Source organism: Cyrtonyx montezumae, unplaced genomic scaffold, assembly GCF_038088225.1.
Source record: "Cyrtonyx montezumae isolate F1298 unplaced genomic scaffold, pur_monq_1.0 scaffold_3, whole genome shotgun sequence".
Lineage (NCBI taxonomy): Eukaryota > Metazoa > Chordata > Aves > Galliformes > Odontophoridae > Cyrtonyx > Cyrtonyx montezumae.
The window spans coordinates 30,429,647-30,449,910 of NW_027072034.1; the positions used below are offsets into that span (position 1 = coordinate 30,429,647).

The 20,264-nt window shown below is 42.9% G+C and overlaps 1 protein-coding gene across 1 annotated transcript in view; it reads left to right on the forward strand.

Moving 5' to 3' along the window:
• Positions 1 to 272: 272 nt before the first annotated feature.
• The window catches only part of EDAR (ectodysplasin A receptor), a 60,366-nt gene continuing 40,374 nt past the window's right edge, over positions 273 to 20,264 (forward strand). The window contains exon 1 of the mRNA XM_065741072.1: positions 273 to 314. Within this exon, the coding sequence (XP_065597144.1) occupies positions 282 to 314 (33 nt within the window). The 5' untranslated portion in view covers positions 273 to 281. The remainder of the gene's footprint in view (positions 315 to 20,264) is intronic.

Sequence of the window (20,264 nt, forward strand, 5' to 3'; positions counted from 1 at the left end):
CAGGGAACGGCAATATCGTCTTGTTATTAATGTCTTAAATTATAGCCAGACACCCTGTTTTTCCAGTTTTCAAGGCAAGTTGTGAAGGCTTTTTTTTTTCAAGTGATGAGATGATGAGACATTAAAGGTTTCTTTTTCAAATAGTTTGGCTGTTGGGTTGATCCCTTCACTCACACCTGCCCCTTAACACAGAAATCGTCTCCACCTCTGCAGCATCAAACACTGAATTTACATAGACACAAAGAAAGCGTGGAAGGCCAACAGCTCGCACAGTGATTAAGATGGGAATGCAGGAAGAGCAAAGCGGCTCAATGGTAAGAGAAATATCACAATACCCTACCTTTCTGAGAGGCTGACTAACCAGGGCTTTCCCATAGGAGGGAGTTGTGCTGAGGGTGCCACAGGATCAGCAGTTGCATGTAGGGCTGCTGGCAGTGACTAAGCTGGTAACAGTGAGACAGCCAAAGCTCAGACGTGACTCAGATTTTGAACTTGTTGTGGTTTGTAGTGGCTAAAAAGGTTTTGTACAGCATCACTGTACAAGGCTGGGACTGAGAAATGACGGGCTTACACCTGGTAAAGCTACTGCCTGCTCTGGAAGGGAACCCTTGCTTTCAGCAATGTTAGAGCCTTGCTCAATTCCATACATCGCTCACACACACCATAGCCTGGGTGTGACTCTCACTTACATTATTTTAATACCTTTACAAAGTACTCTGGCTTATTAATTCACTAAGATCTTCCTAATTATACAAGCATCCCTGAAGAATTTCAGGGATGTGTATAAAAAGTGGCAAACTTCTTCCTTAGGAAAAAAAAAGTGACAAAAAAAAATAAAAATAAAAACACCAAACCCAATGGTAGAATGATGTATGTACTTACCACATCAAGAAAGCAGGTTTTTTTTCTTTTAAGTGTGCATGGCTTTTTGTTCTGGAATTCAAAAACAGAAGCAAAGAAAATGAATGGGAAGTATGGTGTTTGGAGTTGTTTTATTCCTTCAGAAATTTCTGTTCTTCCTTTTAGAAACAATTTCGGTTGAAACACTTGAATGCAAAGACTTCAGAAGCTTCCTCAGTCTTGATGTCATGGTTGTTTTTGCCATTTATTTTAGCAGACTACTGTTGTTGTGCTTTCCTTTGCTGTTGCCTGAGTCCTTGTCTGAACTGGACAAAAAATTGAAGAAAAGGTAAAATAGCTGCAAAAGCCACATTAATTAAATCGAATGAATGAAGTCCAAAAATACATACAAAAGCAAAGCTGCTATCTGTAGTATTTTCCCTATCGTTACTGATGCTAGCTGGATTAATTTAACAAGTGTTGCACTCAGACCTCTGCTTAGCTGCATAGGCATGTCCATTTTTGCCAAACAGATGAAAGTTCACAAACAGTTGTCTGAACTTCACAATGTTTTTCATCTTGAGTTTTCACCCTTTTTCATATATACAGATGAAACGCTTTTCCTTAATCACAGAAGAGCAATTAGAGATGGGTGTGTGAGAAGTCTGTAGAATAACAAACAGACACTCAGAATCTTTGATTTGGGAGCACGCTGGGGTGAGAAGCAGAAACTTTCTTGTAGGTCATCTTCATGGACTTAATCCCACAGAGGAACTCGGGTGCCTCAGACTTCTCTCCTCACAAGTGGAAGTCTAAAATTTAGATCCTAAGAAACCTTGCACATCTGCCCCTTCACCCCAGAGAGGTGCCTACATTCCATAACACCCATGCTGAGATCCACTGAGTTCCTTGCATGCCTGAACGTGTGTTTCTGGACATGCTTTACTCGGCCTAGGCTGTGTTGGAGAAATGGATCTGCACATTATGTGTGAGTCCTGCCGCTGGCAGTGGATGAGCTTTTATTTTTAGCCCATGTGCAGCTGAGATGTGGGAGATGTGGCCTTGATGTCCTCCTCTGCCTGGAGAAACTTCTGCTGTTTCTAGTACTCCCTGGAGTGCTCCCCGTAGTGATCCTTATACTGATTCTTGTGTTTTCTGAAACAGGTGTCCTTCCATCTCTGTAGGTATCTATGACTCTTTGGAGAGAAAAAATAGTGCTGTTGCCTAGTGGTTAGAGTACTTGCCAGGGTGCATTGGGCTGTGGGGATCACTCAACCTAAAACATTTTAATTTTCACTAGAGTAAGAACCGGAGTCCAGTTGGTGACCCAGTTCCAAACCCTATCCCAGGTGGTACCCTGGTTGGCGGGTTTAGGAGTCATCTGTCTGAGTGAGAAAGAGAACTGCCTGATGACAACCAGGAAGGCTTCAACAGAGAGGGGCTGGAGAACCCTGGCAGGGGGCAGCCTGCAGCCAGGCTGCCTAGTGGGGACTCAGGGCTCCCCAGCTACCAAGGGGGAAAGGTTTCAAACTGAAATTCAAACACAGGAGGATGTTTTCCTCTGCCTTCTGTTGTGTAACCACAACGGAGCTCTTCTGTGTGAAGAGATAATGATAGTACTGTATTTTACGGAAAAGAAGTGGTCTGAAGGAGGGAATCCATGAGAAAGACTTCAGGGGGAGCAAAGCTGATTACCCAACCAGTTCTTAGAATCCCAGAAGGGCTGAGGCTGGCCAGGCCCTTGGTGTCTTTGGATATCATGGCTGGTGCCATGACCAAGGCACATCTGCTGACTTTTGAGGTCTCCATTTTGAGGCTCTTCTCAGGCTGTGGCAGAGATAAGGATGCTGCCACTAAACGTGGCCTCCACAGCTGAGAACTCAAGTCCATCATACACTGCTCCTGTCACAAATCTGGACCTGGCTTTGATCTCTGGTGAAGCAGAGAAATTTCTTAAGGAAAACATGTTCAAGATGATCCCAGAATATTTTAAACTGGGGAGGGTTACAAGGCAAGAAGCTCCAGGGGCACTGGCATGGTTGGAGGTTAGTTTTGAATGAATCGGTGTCTTGTGACTGACTGCCAGCTGTGGCTGAAGCTGTCCCCATTGTGACATTTGCAAAGACCTTTCTGCCACCTGCAGTTTTCAGAGTCTCACAGGCTCACCAGTAGCCAAGTATGGCCACTTGCAACATGAAACCTCCAAGGATTCTGAACCCTCTTGTGGGGGGCAGGGGGGGGAGGTGGTGCAGGACTGCAAGGGAGAAGGGCTGAGGGACTCAGGTGAGGGAGGGAGGAGAAAAATGACTCTCCAGCTGCACAAACTCTGTTTTGGGAACCAGTTAGAGCTGGGGAAAATACGCTCAGATGTAAAAAAAAAAAAAAAAAAGAAATCCATCTAACAAATACCAATAACCCCATGGTTTTGGCACTCTCTTGAGAGACAGGAGCTCCCTGTTCCAAATTAAACAGAGTGAGTATTTGATGCTGTCCCATGTTACTCAAAGTGTGTCTTACTGCTGCAATAATAAATTGATATATGGAAACCATATACTCTTCTGAAATGTGCTAACCATATCCCATATGCAAGTCTTTAGTTCTTATCAAATCACAGTGCTTTTTAATCTACTCAAGAACAGTTCTTCAAAGAGCAAATAGAGAGTGTAGCAGAAATTTAGGACCAAGGTGTTGTAGGAGCAAACTGCAGGAAAAGAGTAATAGGTGGCATGAATGTGGTAGTCTTAGGTTTTCATTTACAGGCTTTTGTTGGGCTTTGAAATAAAGATAGTCTCTGTGAATCATAATATTTCTGAACACTCAAGGTAAACTTCAAAAAACCACTTTAATTGTAGGCTGGTTTTTATTTGTGAGACTTTGTTAACTGTGCAGGCCCACTGATTTCAGCTGTTGATGCAGCTCTCTGAATGGGGGCAGCAAAATCTGGTCTTTGTGTTTTGAAGACTGATGTTAGTCCCTTCAGGAGAATTTTGTTTTATTAGGCACATAAGTTATGGAGAGCCATTTTGCAGTTCTGTATCCAGCTCTTGCTTCTTCCTACAACAGGAATAGATGTGCAGGAAATAAACAGGACCTGAGGGATTCAGGCGAGGAGCTTTGTATGCGTAACAGTGAGCAAAGAAAATGAGCAGAATGGATCAACATGGAAACTCAGTCATTGTTTCTTTAAAGCCTTAAACTCACAGCACCATGAGCTGCCAAGAAACAGGGTGATAGTACGGCTTTATTTTTTATGATCTGTATACCCGGTACGTCATAACACGATAACAAAAATGAAATGGTTTTAACTGACAAGTAATGTATGCAGTTTTGGTCACTTTCCATTATACGTCAGTGGTGTAGAAGGGTAGCCAACAGAGCTCATTAGTAACAAACAAAAATGCTACCCTTTCCTTTGCACTCTGGTGGGTCTAGCTTTGATGTAATTAAGCATAATGTAAAAATGATGCATTTGTCAATGCCATCGTTTATCATGAAAGGATAAGCTGTGTGTGGTGCATGGTTTTAATTAACTGTCACTTGTTGTCGAAGCTGAGATGCAGTATACACATTTGGCACTTAGGAACATACATGAGTTTGTGTGTATGTCTTAGAAGTCAGAGCCAAGATGGCCAGAAACTGAATCTGAAAGCAACCTGAGCTCAGTTAAATACAAGCACTTGCTATCCCTCAAAAGCTCTGTCCTTTAAACTAGTTTCCTACTTGCATCCTTTTTTTGAGAAGAATTAGCTTTTGCTTTTCACTTTGTATAAAGCATATCACTAAAACATGCCCCCAGGTCTTTGCACAGTGTGACATCTTAGACAGGCTGTAAAAGAAATGTTGTGCAGTTGATAGGTCTATCTTCCAGAAATGCTGCTTTCATAACCCTTTATTTACTTCAAGAAAATAGTCACTGGATGAAATAACTTCCTGTTCTATGGTTTTGCTACAGAATGCACAGCTAAAGGTACGTGCGTGATTTTTCCACCACATACAGGGTGGAAAACAGCTCTCTTCTGAGAGCTGCCCCTGACCAGCATGATTCCAAGGGACCTACTAGACCAGGCAGTATGTCCTTAGCTCTTGGAAAAGAGCCCATGTGCTGGAGAGTGGCTGGTGGCACAGTCCTCACAGGTCAAAAACATGAGTTCTTACATTTCACTTAAAAAAATGATCTCAGCAATATCCACCCCTTTGGGGACAGAGGCTGATGATGCAGCGTTGGGCCCTTGACAGGTGAGAGTGAGTTGGATGAGGTTACGCTCCAGCTGGGATTATTTTGATGCAGAAGCAGCATAGGCATAGTGTGTCTTTGCCACTTTGGGTTTATGGAGGAGCTGAAAGCCTGTCTTGAAATGCTCCGCTCCAGGGGAGCAGGCAGAGCAGAGGACATTGATTGCAGCACATTGAAGGGAAGGCTCTGGGCTTTTTGAAGATCAGCAGACGTGTGTAGTGGTTGCAGAAGCATTGGATTCAGGCAGACTTTCTGCTCTCCACTAACAGGCTGTTCCGCCTCACTACACAGCAAGTCCAGCAGCTGGAGCAGAACAAGGGTAGGTGGCAAGAGAGATGGCAAAGAAATAAAGAGGAGTCGCTGGCGTGACAGTTGGAGAAAAGTTGGAGAGGAGCTAGATTAATACCAGGCAAAGGACTGAGTGGAAACAAAACTAGAGAACTTCTGGAGGAAGAGGAGAAAGGTGACATCTCTTTGAGAGCCGGGGTAGGATGTGCTGGGGAATCCAGGGTGTTGGCTGCCTAATTGATGGCTGATGCCCTCATTAGACTGCGAGGCCCTGCTAGTGTTTCTTGAAAATTGCAGGTAAGCTATTTTTAACAAGTGTGCAGCAATGGAGTGACTGCCTAGAGCCACGTATTTCTGTTTCCCTCTGTTGTGGCTGCCTGTGAGATAGAGCAAGCTAAACCTGCTTTGCTTACACTTCTTTTTTTTTTATAAAGCTGTACTGCTTTCATTGCATTTGACTTTGGGTTCAAGCAGCATTCTCCAGCTTGCTGTCAAGAGCTGAAATGTCAGAATGAAATACTGAATGCTATTTCCTCAGATGCTCCGTGTCAGAAATTATGGAGGCTCCAGGCTAAGTGTCCACAGTGCGTTGCCATGATTGCTGCCACAGAGGCACGATCCATTTTTCAACACATTGGTCACAGGTTGATGAAACTGATTTCTTTGAGAGCCTCCTCCTGCTGGTACTAGATAATATCTCCGAAGGAAAAAAGAAAAAAAAAAAGGAAGAAGAAAAATGTACAGATAGTCAGTCTTTCAACTGCAAAAATAGAAGGGCATACCTGTGGCCAAGGTGAGATTGATACTGTAGCTTCACAAGCAGTTGTGTCAGTTCAGTTCAGTAGATGTTTCTCCTCCCATCCTAGTGGCTAGATGTTTAGCATATGCAATCTCTCTTCCCACCCTCCCTTTTGCCCTATTTTAAATCTGCTGCAAATTTAACCTGCTTTATTCAGATCTGTAATGGCATGATGGTTATGTGCTAGCTGGGGCATGCAAGTACCTGAAGTCCTAGGAATGTTCATAATTTGCATCCTTAATAAACCATAATTTAAAATCCTAAATATAGAAAGCATTCTGTAACTGGAATGGATTGAACCAGCTCCTTTTTCCCAGATCTCAACATCCCAAACATCCCCATGAGCCTGGAAATTTTGGAAGAAGCCTAGCTCTGAACCACTGGAAAACACAGACTCAGAAAACCAAATCTAGAGCTGTCTGCTAGGTGAAATCTGGTCCTAGGATCGGAGATAGGCATTGTGAACTGATGCAGAAGGACAAGATTTTCATACTTGTTTCACACATGTTCTATATTAACCATCTATTAGTTATAACAACCATTAAGGTATTTCATATATACTATATTTTTTCTACCTTCATGTCTCCTTAGGTGCTACTTTAGGAAAACTCACAAACATTTTCAAGTATCATAAATTAATAGCTTTATTCCAAGTGGCACGGTAACTTTTCACCCTGGGAAATACACTATGACTGGTTCTGCACCATGGATGGAATCCTAACCTTGAGTTTTTATCAGGTGATCACTGCTAAGATCACATAGCAAATCTAAAAAAAAAAAAAAGGAGGACACCAAGTCTATTTGCTTCTAGCCTCTGCATCTGGCTGGCCATGGCTTCCCTTGGGCATCGTATGTTACCCAGGCTTTGCTGAAGCACAAGTGCCCTGGAGGCAGCCCAGCCCTTGTGGTGCTGCCACCTCCTCGTGCACAGCCCCTGCCCATCTGCTTCTCCGTCCTCCCACTGCCCGCATTAGAGCTCAGCTCTCTTCTCGTTTATTTCCTAGCTCAGAGTGTGAGCAGTTCCTGGTGCATTTCTCTCAGATTATGTGGTCGGTGTAAGACGGAGTACCTGCAGCAGCCAGTCTGCGGTTGATTTGAACGCAGGCGAGTCTCAACAATGAGCTTCAAGGAGGGTGTCAGGTATAAATCTCCTCTTCAAACAGCCAGGGTGCATTCCAGACTTCAGAGACACCTCTTTGTGCGGAGGGGTGGTTGTGTGGTGGTTGTTTTTTGTTGATTTTTTTTTCTTTCTGCCTCCTTTTGCTTTTTCTTGGGCCTGGAAGAGGATGAAAGTGTCGGGGTGTGTGCGTTCGTTTAGGCTGATAATGAGAGTGAGGCTCACGGGCATGCTGATTTGGCAGCCTCCTCACTTCCTGTAACAGTTTAAAAAACCTTCATCCAAGAGCTGCTTAAAGACAAACATTTTTTTGTTTAACTACTGGTGGTTTATTTTCTGAACAGACGTGCAATTAATCTTATTTGTATTAAAGAGGCAGGCTGCTTTTTGTACGTTTTTCTGAGCTATAATTAATGAAGATCAAAAATGTAACAGAGACACAGTATGTAGCTTTTCATAGGTGTGACTACACAACATCTGCAGTGATTAGAGAAGTAAAGAAGGCAGCATTGTGACTTTTTTTCCCTTCTGAGAGCCTTTGTTGAGACGCTGCACAGGACTCTACTGCTATAGCTGTGAGAATAGTTTTTTGGTGAGGAAAATAATCGATACTAAAAACACTGGCTTGTCTTACTGCACTGAGAGATAAACACATTGTTCACAGATTTGCTACCAGACAATTCAAGTTTGCAGGGATCGAAACTGTGAAGTTAAATGCAAAACTTGAGCCTTGAAGGACTGAACCTGAACAAGAGTGCTTGTTGCTTGTGTAGAAGTTTTCAGGCAAACGCATGTCATATTAAAACTTCAAAAGCATCACAGCAAGCTTCATGATTTTACATGTAAAAAATCCTGGATGTCTTTGCCACTAGGAATTCTGTAGCATAGATTATCTTTGAGCTATGCTGCTTAAAAAATAATTAGTTTGCATTAAGGAGTAGCTTATTTATCTTTACATGATTAAATAAGGAACACTTCTGGAATGTATCACTCAAAGACGTATGATGAGTAATGTGCACAGTTTTACCTTGGCATTAGCTGCCTGCTGCTCCAGAAGTCTTTCAGCTCCTCCAGCAAAAGGGATGCCTGGTTTTTACTGGCCTGAAATCAAAACATGCTTGTCTCTAAGAGTGTCACTGGGATACACAGAACAACTGCACACTTTATGTTATTCCTGTTAATATTAGAACTGTTCTGGCACTGATAAGGCAAAATCATCCATGTCATCTGTATGATCTAGGGTACATCTGATCTCAGACATTGTTTGAGGAACAAGATACCCTGTTGTAATCCCAAAACAGGGCCTCCTCTGATATGACCTAGAGCATGGCAAGAAGGGAAGAGGAATTCATCCCTTCTTTGTGGGATGTGTCATCGTCTGAGAGATGACATACAAAGAAGGAATTATGACCTGGGGATGTCTCTGCTGCCTGATGCTGAGTCCCTGTGCCTCCAGTAACAACAAACTTGACTTCCAGGAACTTAGAGGCAAAAATGGGCACGGGGTACAGAGTAGCTTTGAATAATGCTCTGCTGTGCCAGCATGGGGAGAGAGTGGTCTGGTGCTGCTGGGGCTGTGGTCCCTGCATGTAACCTGCTCAGGGGCTGGAGGGAGATGGACCATGGAAAACTTCACATGCCAATTACATCATACTTCGTTCTGTTTACTTAGTGACTCATAATTTTCCTAAGTATATGAAAGCAAAAATCAGTCTGTTGATTCCACGTACTTAAATTAAAAGGCATCTGTCACATACAAGAGACATCTGCTCTCTGCAGCTCTCCATTGAGCCCTTCTCAAGGTCATATATCACCAAGTTGGTTATGGGGAGAAAAGTCAGTCTGTAGCAGGCTGGCATGAGAGGAGAGCCTAGTGGTGTCAGGGGAATTATCAGCAGTGTGTTACCTGAGCACTAGAAAACTGGGCACAAACAAATGTCAACAGCTTTGCTGTTTTTTTCTTAGTTGCAAACCTGTTGTACCCCAGAAATACATACTTCCAGCAATGTACAGGTGCTTTAAGTGACTTCCAGGAGATGTGGGTTTTTCATGTTATAACTTCTTTGAGCCCCTCCTACAGTCCCCAGGTTGTTCATCTTCTCGAGTGCTTTCATGTTTTTATCTCCCAGACTGTAAGATCTTTGAGGAAGAGGCAGATTTTGTTTGTGTACTGTACAGCACCAAGTGCATTTAGCAGCGAGCTAAAATGCTTATCTATGCTACAAGTAGTTTCCACACAGTATGGTTTAAGGTGGTGTCAAGAGCATTAATTTCTAATTATTAAGAAGGGAGGGAGGAACAGTAAGAACATGCTGTACTTTCACTTCATGATGAAATGGTAGAACGTGTAGCCACCTGAAGATTTCAGTCTGTACCCCGGTACTCAGGGCAGAGGTCAGTCAGCCTGTTCAGTGACAGTTTTACTCTTTAGCCAGCATTCTGTCCCATGGCAACTGCACCTTCACTGCAGCCATTGTCTTCGAAAGGTTTTGATAAGACAGTTTTCAGAAATTTCAAAGCAGGTTTGGGAAGCACTTGACACCATGCTGGCTCTTAGCAGGGTCCATTTGCTGAAGGGAGATAGGCTGTGTCAGGTTTGTCTTTGTAGCCTGTCTGCATGTACCCACAGAACCACTATGTGAAGCTCCAGGTTTTTACCCTGCTCTCAGAATGCATGTCTACTTCAAAGTGAGAGCGGCTTCCCTCCGTTTTATTTATTACACTGCATATCTCTACACATATACGCTCACTCAGTGTATAGGTAAAAACACAGCTAGTTTGACTCTTTACAATGGTTTTCACATAATATAATTATTTTCTCTTGCAACCTGTAAAACTATGAATTAAATCAGGAAAATAGTATTTTCACTCTCAGTTCACATAGGAACAGACCATGATGTGGGCACCAGCCACCGGAGTTTTGTGTCTCTTTTCTTTCCCTGACATCCATCATAACTTGAAAAGAGGAAATCACTCGGCATCTTGCTTTTATTTAAACTTAAGGATGAGATCTCTCAGTGCTGCTTTTTCTTTCTGTCCCTAATTTTAGAAGAAGTAGAAGATCCTTCTGAAGAGCTGTATGAATTTGCCTACATGTATGGCCGCTGCCCTTCCAGTTGTGCTGGAAGGTGACTGTGTGGGGCTATGTGAAGCTGGCTGGTCTGACACAGGTCTGACTTCACCCTTGAGGTCAGGCAGGGGGCCATAGGACATCTCAAACGGCATGACACCTGCACATGGACAGCTGCATCTACCTTCCATTTTTACTAAATAGCAGAATTTCTTAGCTGTGATCTAGCAGGTCCAGAAAGCTCCTGATCAGTTTCCTAAGTTCATCAAAACACTTCTTTTCCCTTTAAGACATAGTACATTTCTTTTTTCTCGCCTGCCATGGTTGTTCCCAGTTCTCCAAGTAACCCCTGCTTTTATGCTTGCTACTGTGTATGGAAGATTCGTAACTTGAATATAAATACAAGCACTTTACAATGCCCTAGTAGGGTTTCAAAATGACCTGGATACTGTAATATCTCCAATGTGAACAGGTTATTGGTTCTCAACAAACTTTTAAGAAAGTCCTAGTGAGAACACACTCTCGAAGAATTAATAAGGGACAAGATCAAGATATATTTTTTGTGTGTGTTCTAGCTCAAAAATCATTGAATATCCAAGAAGTGAGCACGTTTCATTTCTGTGCCTTATGCACATAACCATTGCATTTCCAAAGAAACCTGGAACAAGATCAGGCCCCTGACATTATTGAACAAGTAATATGAAATTTACTTCAATGTGTACTATTGCTGCTAGATAAAGAAATTGCACCAAACAAGTAATGCAGAATGCTTTCTTCAGGAGTGAACAATTGTAGTGATTAGAGATCTAAATTAAAATTTTGTCTACAACCTCAGCTTAGTGTCAGCATGGAGAGGAAAATCATTGGTAATTTTACAAAACCTTGATATCTTCCTTAGGTCTAAACTTTCTTCCTTCTTTAGCCAGGTCTTCACAAAAGAGTCATGACAAAAGTTAAAATATACCTGTAGGAGGTCTATGGTTGGTGTGTTACAGTAGGATTAGCCTGGCTAGGATCAACATGCAATATTGCTTATGAGGAATATTTAAAAGTTTTGCAGAGAATGACACCTCCTGCATGCTTCCATGACCATGACCTCAGATTTCCAGTGCTATATGGAAATGTTCTATTTTCTCATTATGTGGGACCTGGAAGTAGTAAATTTGTGTGCTAGCACTGATCTGTAGCAATTAAGTATTTGGTAAAAATGTTATTTACTTACAGTACATTGTACTTGAAGATAGAGGGTTCAACACAAGAGCTGTTTTCAAATCAAACTCCTGGTGTCACTGAGCTTTCAGCAGTTGGCATTCTTGACAATCACCATTAGAAGTCAGAGCTGAGCTGTCATGCTGGAGATCTGATGTCTTTTCTAAGTATAAATTTAGGTTGGTTGGCAGTTTGGAGGAGTTTTTTATGAGGGCTGAGATCTGACAAATATGAGGAACATCTCTACATCAGCCTCAGTGTGTCAGGATCGGTACTGGCCTCATTAGCTCCATGTTTGCCACCACAGGATCCTCCAGACCACTACCACTAGAGAGTTTTCATTATTGTTGGTAAAGGTTGCACACTGAAAGGGGCAATCTCCTTTTCTGGAGATATTCAAGACCCACCTGGGCGCCTACCTGTGCAACCTGGTGTAGGGAACCTGCTTTGGCACGGGGGTTGGACTCGATCTCTTGAGGTCCCTTCCAACCCCTATGATTCTGTGATTCTGTAATCCTTTCAGCGGTGATTTGTTCACACATAAACCTTGCCAATGCTGTTTCTAAGCAACTGAGAGCATTTGTAAATTCAGTTCTAATTCAGAAAACAGTTTCAGACAATAAAAAGGGAGGAGGCTTTGGAAAATCTGTTCTCATTCAAATGTAGGATTTTCTTAGAGAAGTAGCATATGTGTTTATGTTGTACTACCTGAGAAAATTGTTATTTATTTATGGGTTTGAAAGGAAGTTAAAATCTTTCTCAAAATCATGGGAAACACCTTTACTGAGATATGCTTTGTATGTGTTGTTTCACTCCATCTGAAGTCTTCAGTGGGACCAGTGAACCACGTAGGCCCCTCCACTCAGGAAAATGTTAGCTGTCCCAGGGTGATAGCCAGACCTGGAGCAGCTCAGATGAGCCATCTCTGTCTTTGTCCTCCACATTACAGCTGTGCTCTTTTCAAAGGCTGGACAAGTTTTTTCATCTTCCTGAAGAAAGGAGTGCTTGGTTTACCAGCTTTCAATTTTTCCTAGAAGTAAAGCTGCTTCATTTTCCCAACAGAAAATGACAAAATATATTGGGGCCTGTGCCCTGCAGGTGGGCAAGGCAACAAGGTGAGCGGGAATAACCCAGCAGAGCTATGAATGGCAGCAGTAATTCCAGACGAGAAAGGGGGAAAGCAGCCCAAATCACTCCACTACAGCTTTAGGACATATGGCGCAGCAATCCTGATGTTCACAGTGTAAGACACCTGAGAAAGGCAAGATTTATATGGGGTATCTCTGCAAAAGAGCTCTGCAAGGAGCCCTGGGGAGGAATTCAGACCTCCTGCACTGCTTGGCTCTAGCAGGAGGTGGGGGTGGGGGGGTGTCAGCACATCCCTTACATGTTCCCTGGCACATTTGGGAAACAATGCTCTAGGGGGAATATGGCCTTCTTCAATATTACTGCTCAGTGCCATAATGGATGGCTAATTATAGGTCTTGCAGTGAAGACAGCAGCTCTATAGAGATCTTAAGCTACTAGAATTTAAGTCGAGATATTATTTCTGGGATATTATTCCCACAGGCCAAAAAAAATTACAGTGGTATTTTATATTGGCTCACCAAAAAAGGTGAAATGAGTAAAGTGTACAGTTTTTAATTAATCTTCTTATCAAGAAGTCCCTTAAACACAGTACTTCAGCATCTGCTTCCTCCTTGTAAAGCCACTGATGTTTGGTAGAATCATCTTTGGTTTCAATCTTTGCATGGATCATGGTAGAAGATCTGAGCAGGTATAGTCTGTCAAGCTTGATGGTAGGAGCTTGGATAGCATCTTTGAAAACAGCAGAAAGCCTGATCCTACACAGAAACAAACAAGCAAGCAAGCTCTTTGTTATCCAGTGCTTCTCCAAAACAGCCAAGGGAAAATAATGCTTCTCTTTCAGTCAGTAGGAGAACAAGTTCTTGAAACACTTCAGAGGTCTCTTTTGTTCCTAAACAGAGCTTAGACTTACAAAGTTAGCTGTACCTAGCCACTTGAGCTTAGACTTACAAAGTTAGCTGTACCTAGCCACTTGAAGGTAAGATACTTCAACACAACTCTTTGTGTGCTTCCTAATAATGGCTAAGGGGTAGCTTTCCAAAAGTTTTCCATGACTGAAGTCTCCTCAAAAAATAAACAACATGAGAAAAGGATTAGGAAAAATGAGCCCTCAGGTTTCTGAATAGATGGGGAGCCATTTTGTTTCTCTGAAGTATCACTTCCATGGGCAAAGTGACAGAATGATGGATGATGTTTGAAAGCTTAAAGCTGGCATAAAGATAGTCCTCTGTTGGGAGTGCATACTATTCCCACCTAAAAATAAAAATGAGCAGAATATGTCAGGGTTAGGATGAAGTACACTTTGGAAGGATTAGGCCATCAGACTTGAGGACTGTGCCTTTACTTGTTTATTGAAGCATCTGCCTGGGGTTTACTGAAGCATCTGCCTGGGTCAGTGTGTTGGGATACTACTTGAAGAGTCCTTTGAGTTTACTGAGCGTATTACTTAAGTGCAGAATGCCAAAGTTTGTACGTGACCAACACGTCATGCTGTACTACTGAGAAACAGCATGTGGTGGAAGATCATTAGAACAGAAGGAAGACAATAGATAGGACTGTATTTTCAGTCTTTTTATAGTACAGCAATGTCAGAAGGATCAGCGAGACTTAATATGGCTGATGTGCAAAGGGAGAAACAGTCCTGTGGTCTTTCAAATCTAGTCTGATAACCCCCCTTTCCTGGTCACCAAAGATCCTTCCATAACCACAGCTGAAACGGGATGCCTGTTTACCGATCTTAAACAGCACTGTCAGCAGCTTGGTACTTCAAAGGCCTTGCTAATGTGCAGGTTGGGTGCCAGCCCCCTTAGGCAGGGTGCCCACACCACTTGGCACGGTAGCCAGCCTGTCTCTTCATCTCGCCTCCAGACAGCAGCACCAAGCCTGCCTGCCCCCTCAGTGCAGCTCAGGACCTTTCCCAGAGCCGTGATTGCTGACCGCACACCGCATGTACAGCAGCTTTTGTATTAATTGTCTTCAAAATGTTTGGCAGCTGGGGAAACAGCTCCAACTTTAGTGCAGAAAACACATTCCCTGAGATGCAAGTCTATGGGAACAAAGAGAAATGCATTTATTTAATTGCCAAGCCAGGTGGGCTGTTACAGAACCATTCCCAGTACTCCAAACACATTTAAGGGATGAAAGTGAGTGATTCGTGAGCAAGAGAGGGATCTAGTCATAATCTAATACTTCAGGCCTGGATTAGCAGAGCACCTTCCCAAAGCTTTCCAAAGATTTCAATTTGTGTGACAGGATGCTAGGTGTATTGTCCAAATGGTCTGTCAAATCTATCATGGTGACAAGGAAATACCATGCTCTCCTCTTTTCTTCCGAAATTCCCTGAGTATCAGTTGCCAGCAGTGCAGCTGATAATGCAAAGAGGAATGAGAGCAGACAGCCTTGTCTAGAAAAAGTGGCTTTTCAAATGGTCTGTAACAGTCTCCGTTCATCTTTCTGTAATATGTCATTTGGATGCATGCAGCAGACTACAAATAAGTCCTTTGGTACAGTGATATTTTCTACAATGATTTTCATCTTTTCACCAATAGTGAACTATTATTCAATTGTCAATGTGCTGGTGAGTATTCCATTACTTGGAATATATTGAGTGTTGCATTTCATGCTCTAAGCTAGGATTTGGCTATTTTAAAGAGAATTTTAAGTAAAGGTTTATGTTAGGGTAAGTCTTTGGTGCTTGCAGTGGTATTATTTTGGTAGGCAAATTATATGTCTGCTTCCTTTGAGTGTTTATATCTACCTGATTCTCTTTTATTAATTCTGTCAATTATCATCTTGAGTGTGTTCTTTGTGTATCGTGGCTCAAATCCAGATGCTGTCAGGATCACTGAGGATTTCATCCCCGACACTTACTTCAGTGGGGTTTCACCTGCACAGCTGTGCCTGATACAGCACCTCAGGGAAGGAGACACCCCCTTCCTACTGAATTCCCTCTTCTTTCTTTGAACCAAGACTCCCAAGCCCCTCAACCCCTCATAGTGTAGGGTCTGAGCCATAGAGGGTAACTGGGGGATCTTGGGTGACCACTGAGCCACCAGGAGCAGAAGGGTGCGGTCACCTGGGGCTGCATGCTGCACCACTCCTCCCAAAGAGCCCTTGTGGTCATACCAGAGGTTTTAGGTCAGTGATACAACACAACATTTCTGAATGGAAAGGGAAAAGAGCTGCACGGGAGAGAGAGCTGACTTTTACTTAAAACAGCCAAGCACCATGCAAGGTGTGATAGAAGTTACTGCCTGCATGCTGTGAATTGAGCATGGCAGAAGAAATACATTTGTGTGGCAACATTGGCCTTAGCACAGAGGCTGAAATGCGCCTCGTGCTTTGCCTGCCCTGGCACGGCCCCAGTGTATATTCAGCAGCCTGAGGGCTGCTTTAGCTTGTATCCAACTACAGTGGCTCTAGAGGACTGCTGGGGTGCATAGGCAGGATACAGGGATGGTTATAGGTTTTGTAAGCTATCTGAAACATCTAGGGTAACTTGTCACTGATATATAGTGAGATAATGGAAGTCCTCCTTAGCTGCACATGAGCTCACCCTTCTGATGCAGGTCCAGGGCTTTACAAAAATGAGCACGTTTACATAAAAGCAAATGTTTTCCCTGTTTGCTGCTTCCAAAATGCACTGGGAGCTCTTCTTATGCATTTCAGCTCTTAGCATTAAATCATTCTTCTACAATGCTACATGACAAACAGCATCTACTCTGTGCAGGCCATGCTCCAGCTCCCATTTTGGCGGCAGGCTGAATAACCTCCCTTCTATGCAAGATGGTTTCATGTATAACCTTTGGTGAAGTGTGGCCAAAAGCAAGGACAGGAATGATGCTGACCTGCAGAGTTGGCATGATGTGCTGGAGCTGTGTAAAATGACATGGCTGATGTCTGCCTATGCCTTATATAGGTTAGAAATGTAGTTTTATTCCTTTCTAACGCTGTAGAGCAATGTCTGGTGTTGTCTTTCTCAATCAAGAGAAGACTCCCATTTTCCAGCTGCAGCAAACATTTCCTAAGTTTTTTATTCACACACCTAAGTACAGCTCTCGGCACAAGCACTGCCAATACAGAGGACTTCAGCACAAGATGTAAGCAGTCAATATGTGAAGCAAAGATGTAATAATTACTTTTCCCCTCTCAGACTGTTCTTAACCATGCAAGGATGCAAATCTTAGGCCATTTCAGTTTTATTAGTGCTGCGTATTAGTTAAGTGTGCTGACAGAAAGTGTTCTAGCAGAGACGTTCAGAAGAAGCCTTATAGGTTTAATGTGCCTTAACCACATGGGTTTAGCTGATTGCCTGACTCCAGCTTTTCTCACAGACTGCCCCCATGTTTACAAGCCTTCAGTGTTATTTTAGCTTCTCGCTCTTGCATTCATCGTAATCTGTGAAAATCAGAGTTGACATGATGACAAAAGTTGTCACACTGAATACATTGTTTACTTGGCTCAACCAGTTATTTTTATAGTCTCTCTGGAGTAAGTTTCTCATTCAAATTTGCCAGAGATGCTCAACAAGTTTAACTAGGAACTTGGCATTTCCTCTTCCAAAAATTCTTCAAATTATGTTCTCCAGCAACAGTCTAACTGACAACATCTTCCTTGGGAGTCACATGTCCTCCTGCAGGAGATTTTCCCCATGCAGCCACACCTGGGTTTGGGAACTAGCGCTTCTGCACAGAAGCACACAGCCAGTTAAAGGCGCACCCAGGAATCCCAGACACGCTGAGCAATTTCTGAAATTCAGTTTTGTGTAAACGGAAGATATACATTCTGCCAACTGGTGACAAGGGTGTTTCTTCATGCCTGAACTGAGACTTATCCAGCATTCTGTGCTGTGCATATTATATACCAAATCTTTCCCCAGTTTAATTCTCCTCAAGTGTTTCATATTGTTTGAAGGGAAACAACAGCTAAGATCTTTTCCAAACCAGTGAAATGAGACATTGTGTGTGACAGGAAAGACCAAAAATTTGTGTTTTGCTTGCTTCATGCTTAGACTTGAATTTACCAAATCGGTTTCTCCAACAGGGGAAGTCCAAGAGTCCCTTGTTATTTTCATCCTCTGAACACTGCAATCACCTGTGTGATCCAATGACCTGTGTGATACCATCTGTGTCTGGGTTATTTCTGTACAGATGTATTGATACCTGCAGACATTTTAACCCAGAGGATAGTAGGGTAGACTACTTCAAATTTTATTTGTGACCAACCAGGAGTACTTTCCACAAAATTTTAGCTAGGAAGATTCACTAGTGTAAATATTTTACACCAGATGCCTCTGGCTTCCAGGTAACCATCACTGATTTGCAAATCTCACAGATCTCTCTATTAGATGTTTATGGAGCTGCAAACTAACACTTTCAGTTGTACTAGATAGGAAGAAGTGGGAAGACATGGTAATCCAGCAGCAGCAACCAGGATTTCAGCGTGGTTAAAGGATCTGTTCATAAAAAGGGAGCTGAGTCCTGAATCCTAGAAACATGTTTATTAAGATTAAGAAGAATTTAAGGCGAGATCACTGCTGACAGACCTCCCAGCTCTACAGATTGCTGAAGAAGTGACTAGAGCAGGCTACTGGCTGGCTGTCCTGCCAGCCACCAGGGAGCAAACAAAGCTGTTTAGGAAAGGGAAAAAAAGTGAATTTTGTCATTCTACAGTCTTTTCTATTCTGTTTCCAATTTGTGTAACTTTTTAGAACTTAAGAAGTGAACAATGTGTGATTATTGTTCCTTCTTTCCTTTCCTTTCCTTTCCTTTCCTTTCCTTTCCTTTCCTTTCCTTTCCTTTCCTTTCCTTTCCTTTCCTTTCCTTTCCTTTCCTTTCCTTTCCTTTCCTTTCCTTTCCTTTCCTTTCCTTTCCTTTCCTTTCCTTTCCTTTCCTTCCCTTCCCTTCCCTTCCCTTCCCTTCCCTTCCCTTCCCTTCCCTTCCCTTCCCTTCCCTTCCCTTCCCTTCCCTTCCCTTCCCTTCCCTTCCCTTCCCTTCCCTTCCCTTCCCTTCCCTTCCCTTCCCTTCCCTTCCCTTCCCTTCCCTTCCCTTCCCTTCCCTTCCCTTCCCTTCCCTTCCCTTCCCTTCCCTTCCCTTCCCTTCCCTTCCCTTCCCTTCCCTTCCCTTCCCTTCCCTTCCCTTCCCTTCCCTTCCCTTCCCTTCCCTTCCCTTCCCTTCCCTTCCCTTCCCTTCCCTTCCCCTCCCCTCCCCCTTTCCCTTTATTCTTTCTTTCTTTTTTTTTTTTTTTCTTGGTGCTTTAAGCAGCCATTTGGTTTACCTTCCTCAGCTCCAGGGCTGTTGGCTCACTGTATGCTGCCCTGCCCTGCCTCTTGCTTTCTACAGCAATGCCAGCTCCTCCTGAGCCTCACACAGCCTAGCAGTGCCAGTGCTGCCAGCCTTAGTGCCCCATTTGGGCTTCTGATCTTGCTGTACCCGATCTGTGCCCCACTTCTGCTCCACACTGCTATAAATGTTTGTGGGAGAGGAGATCACCCTATTAACTGACTCTAAGCAGCACCTCAAAATGCTCCAGAAGATATTGAAGCAGGTGCTACTGGCATAAAGGTAGTTTCATATGAGGTGTTCCAGACAAAAAGCAGGCTTCCTCCATTTCAGATAAATCCAGAACAACAAAGCTGGCTCTAGCTTTGCTGTTTGGACTAGCTTTCTTACTAGGATAAACTCAATGCCAACAGCTAGAACTGAATTGCTTACAGATCAGGAAGGCAGTCTGTTTTTCACCCACATTTCTCCAAAAGCATTCAGTTAGCACTGACTTTCTCATGTGATGATGTTAGTAGATCTCTGATCTGTTTGTTAGACTCTTTTCAAAGCAGATTCTTGACTCCAGCAATTGCTTTCTCTAGGGGTGAACTCAAGCAAGCAGTAATACACTTGAAAGACACTCCGATCTATTTTGAATGCATTATCTTCTGAAGAAGCTAAAAACAAACAAACAAACAACAGAAAAACCAACATAAGAATCTAAAAACAGGTATTTTCATCATCGCCCTCTTTTCTCTTCAGGTCTTGATGGCCTTGGAGCTTTCAAAATGGGGTACTTTAGAGCTTCACCACATGCAGACACGTAGACATCTCATTCTCTGGATGCTCTGATTTCCATTCAGTAGGGGTCGCATAGTCTTAATAACAGGACAGTTTTAAGATTTGTATCATATTAAAGCTTTGCATATTTCTTCTATGTTATTGGTCTTCAACGTACAGAGAAACTGTATCTGCAGAGGCAGTCACAGGTTTTTACAAAGCCTCCACAACGAAAGCCTTCTTTCAGTCTTCCATGCAGAAAAAAATGCAGCAGTAAGTCACTGCAGCTGTACTACAAAGAGACAAGACCCGAGTTCTACTGTAGCATCTTTCATGTTCTGTGCACTACATATTACTCTGATTTCTTTTTCAGCTACAGGATGGCAGTTAAAAACACAAGTAGTGAGTCCCATTGCTACTGCCTCTTGATACAACCCACTTAAGGAGTAAATAACCAAACTGTAACATTTGATGAAAGACTAGTGATTATCTGCAATGTATTCTTGATGAAGTCAATAATTTGTGTTGGTTTATTATAAGGAAATTCGGTTGTGGGCTCCACAATATAATAAAGGATG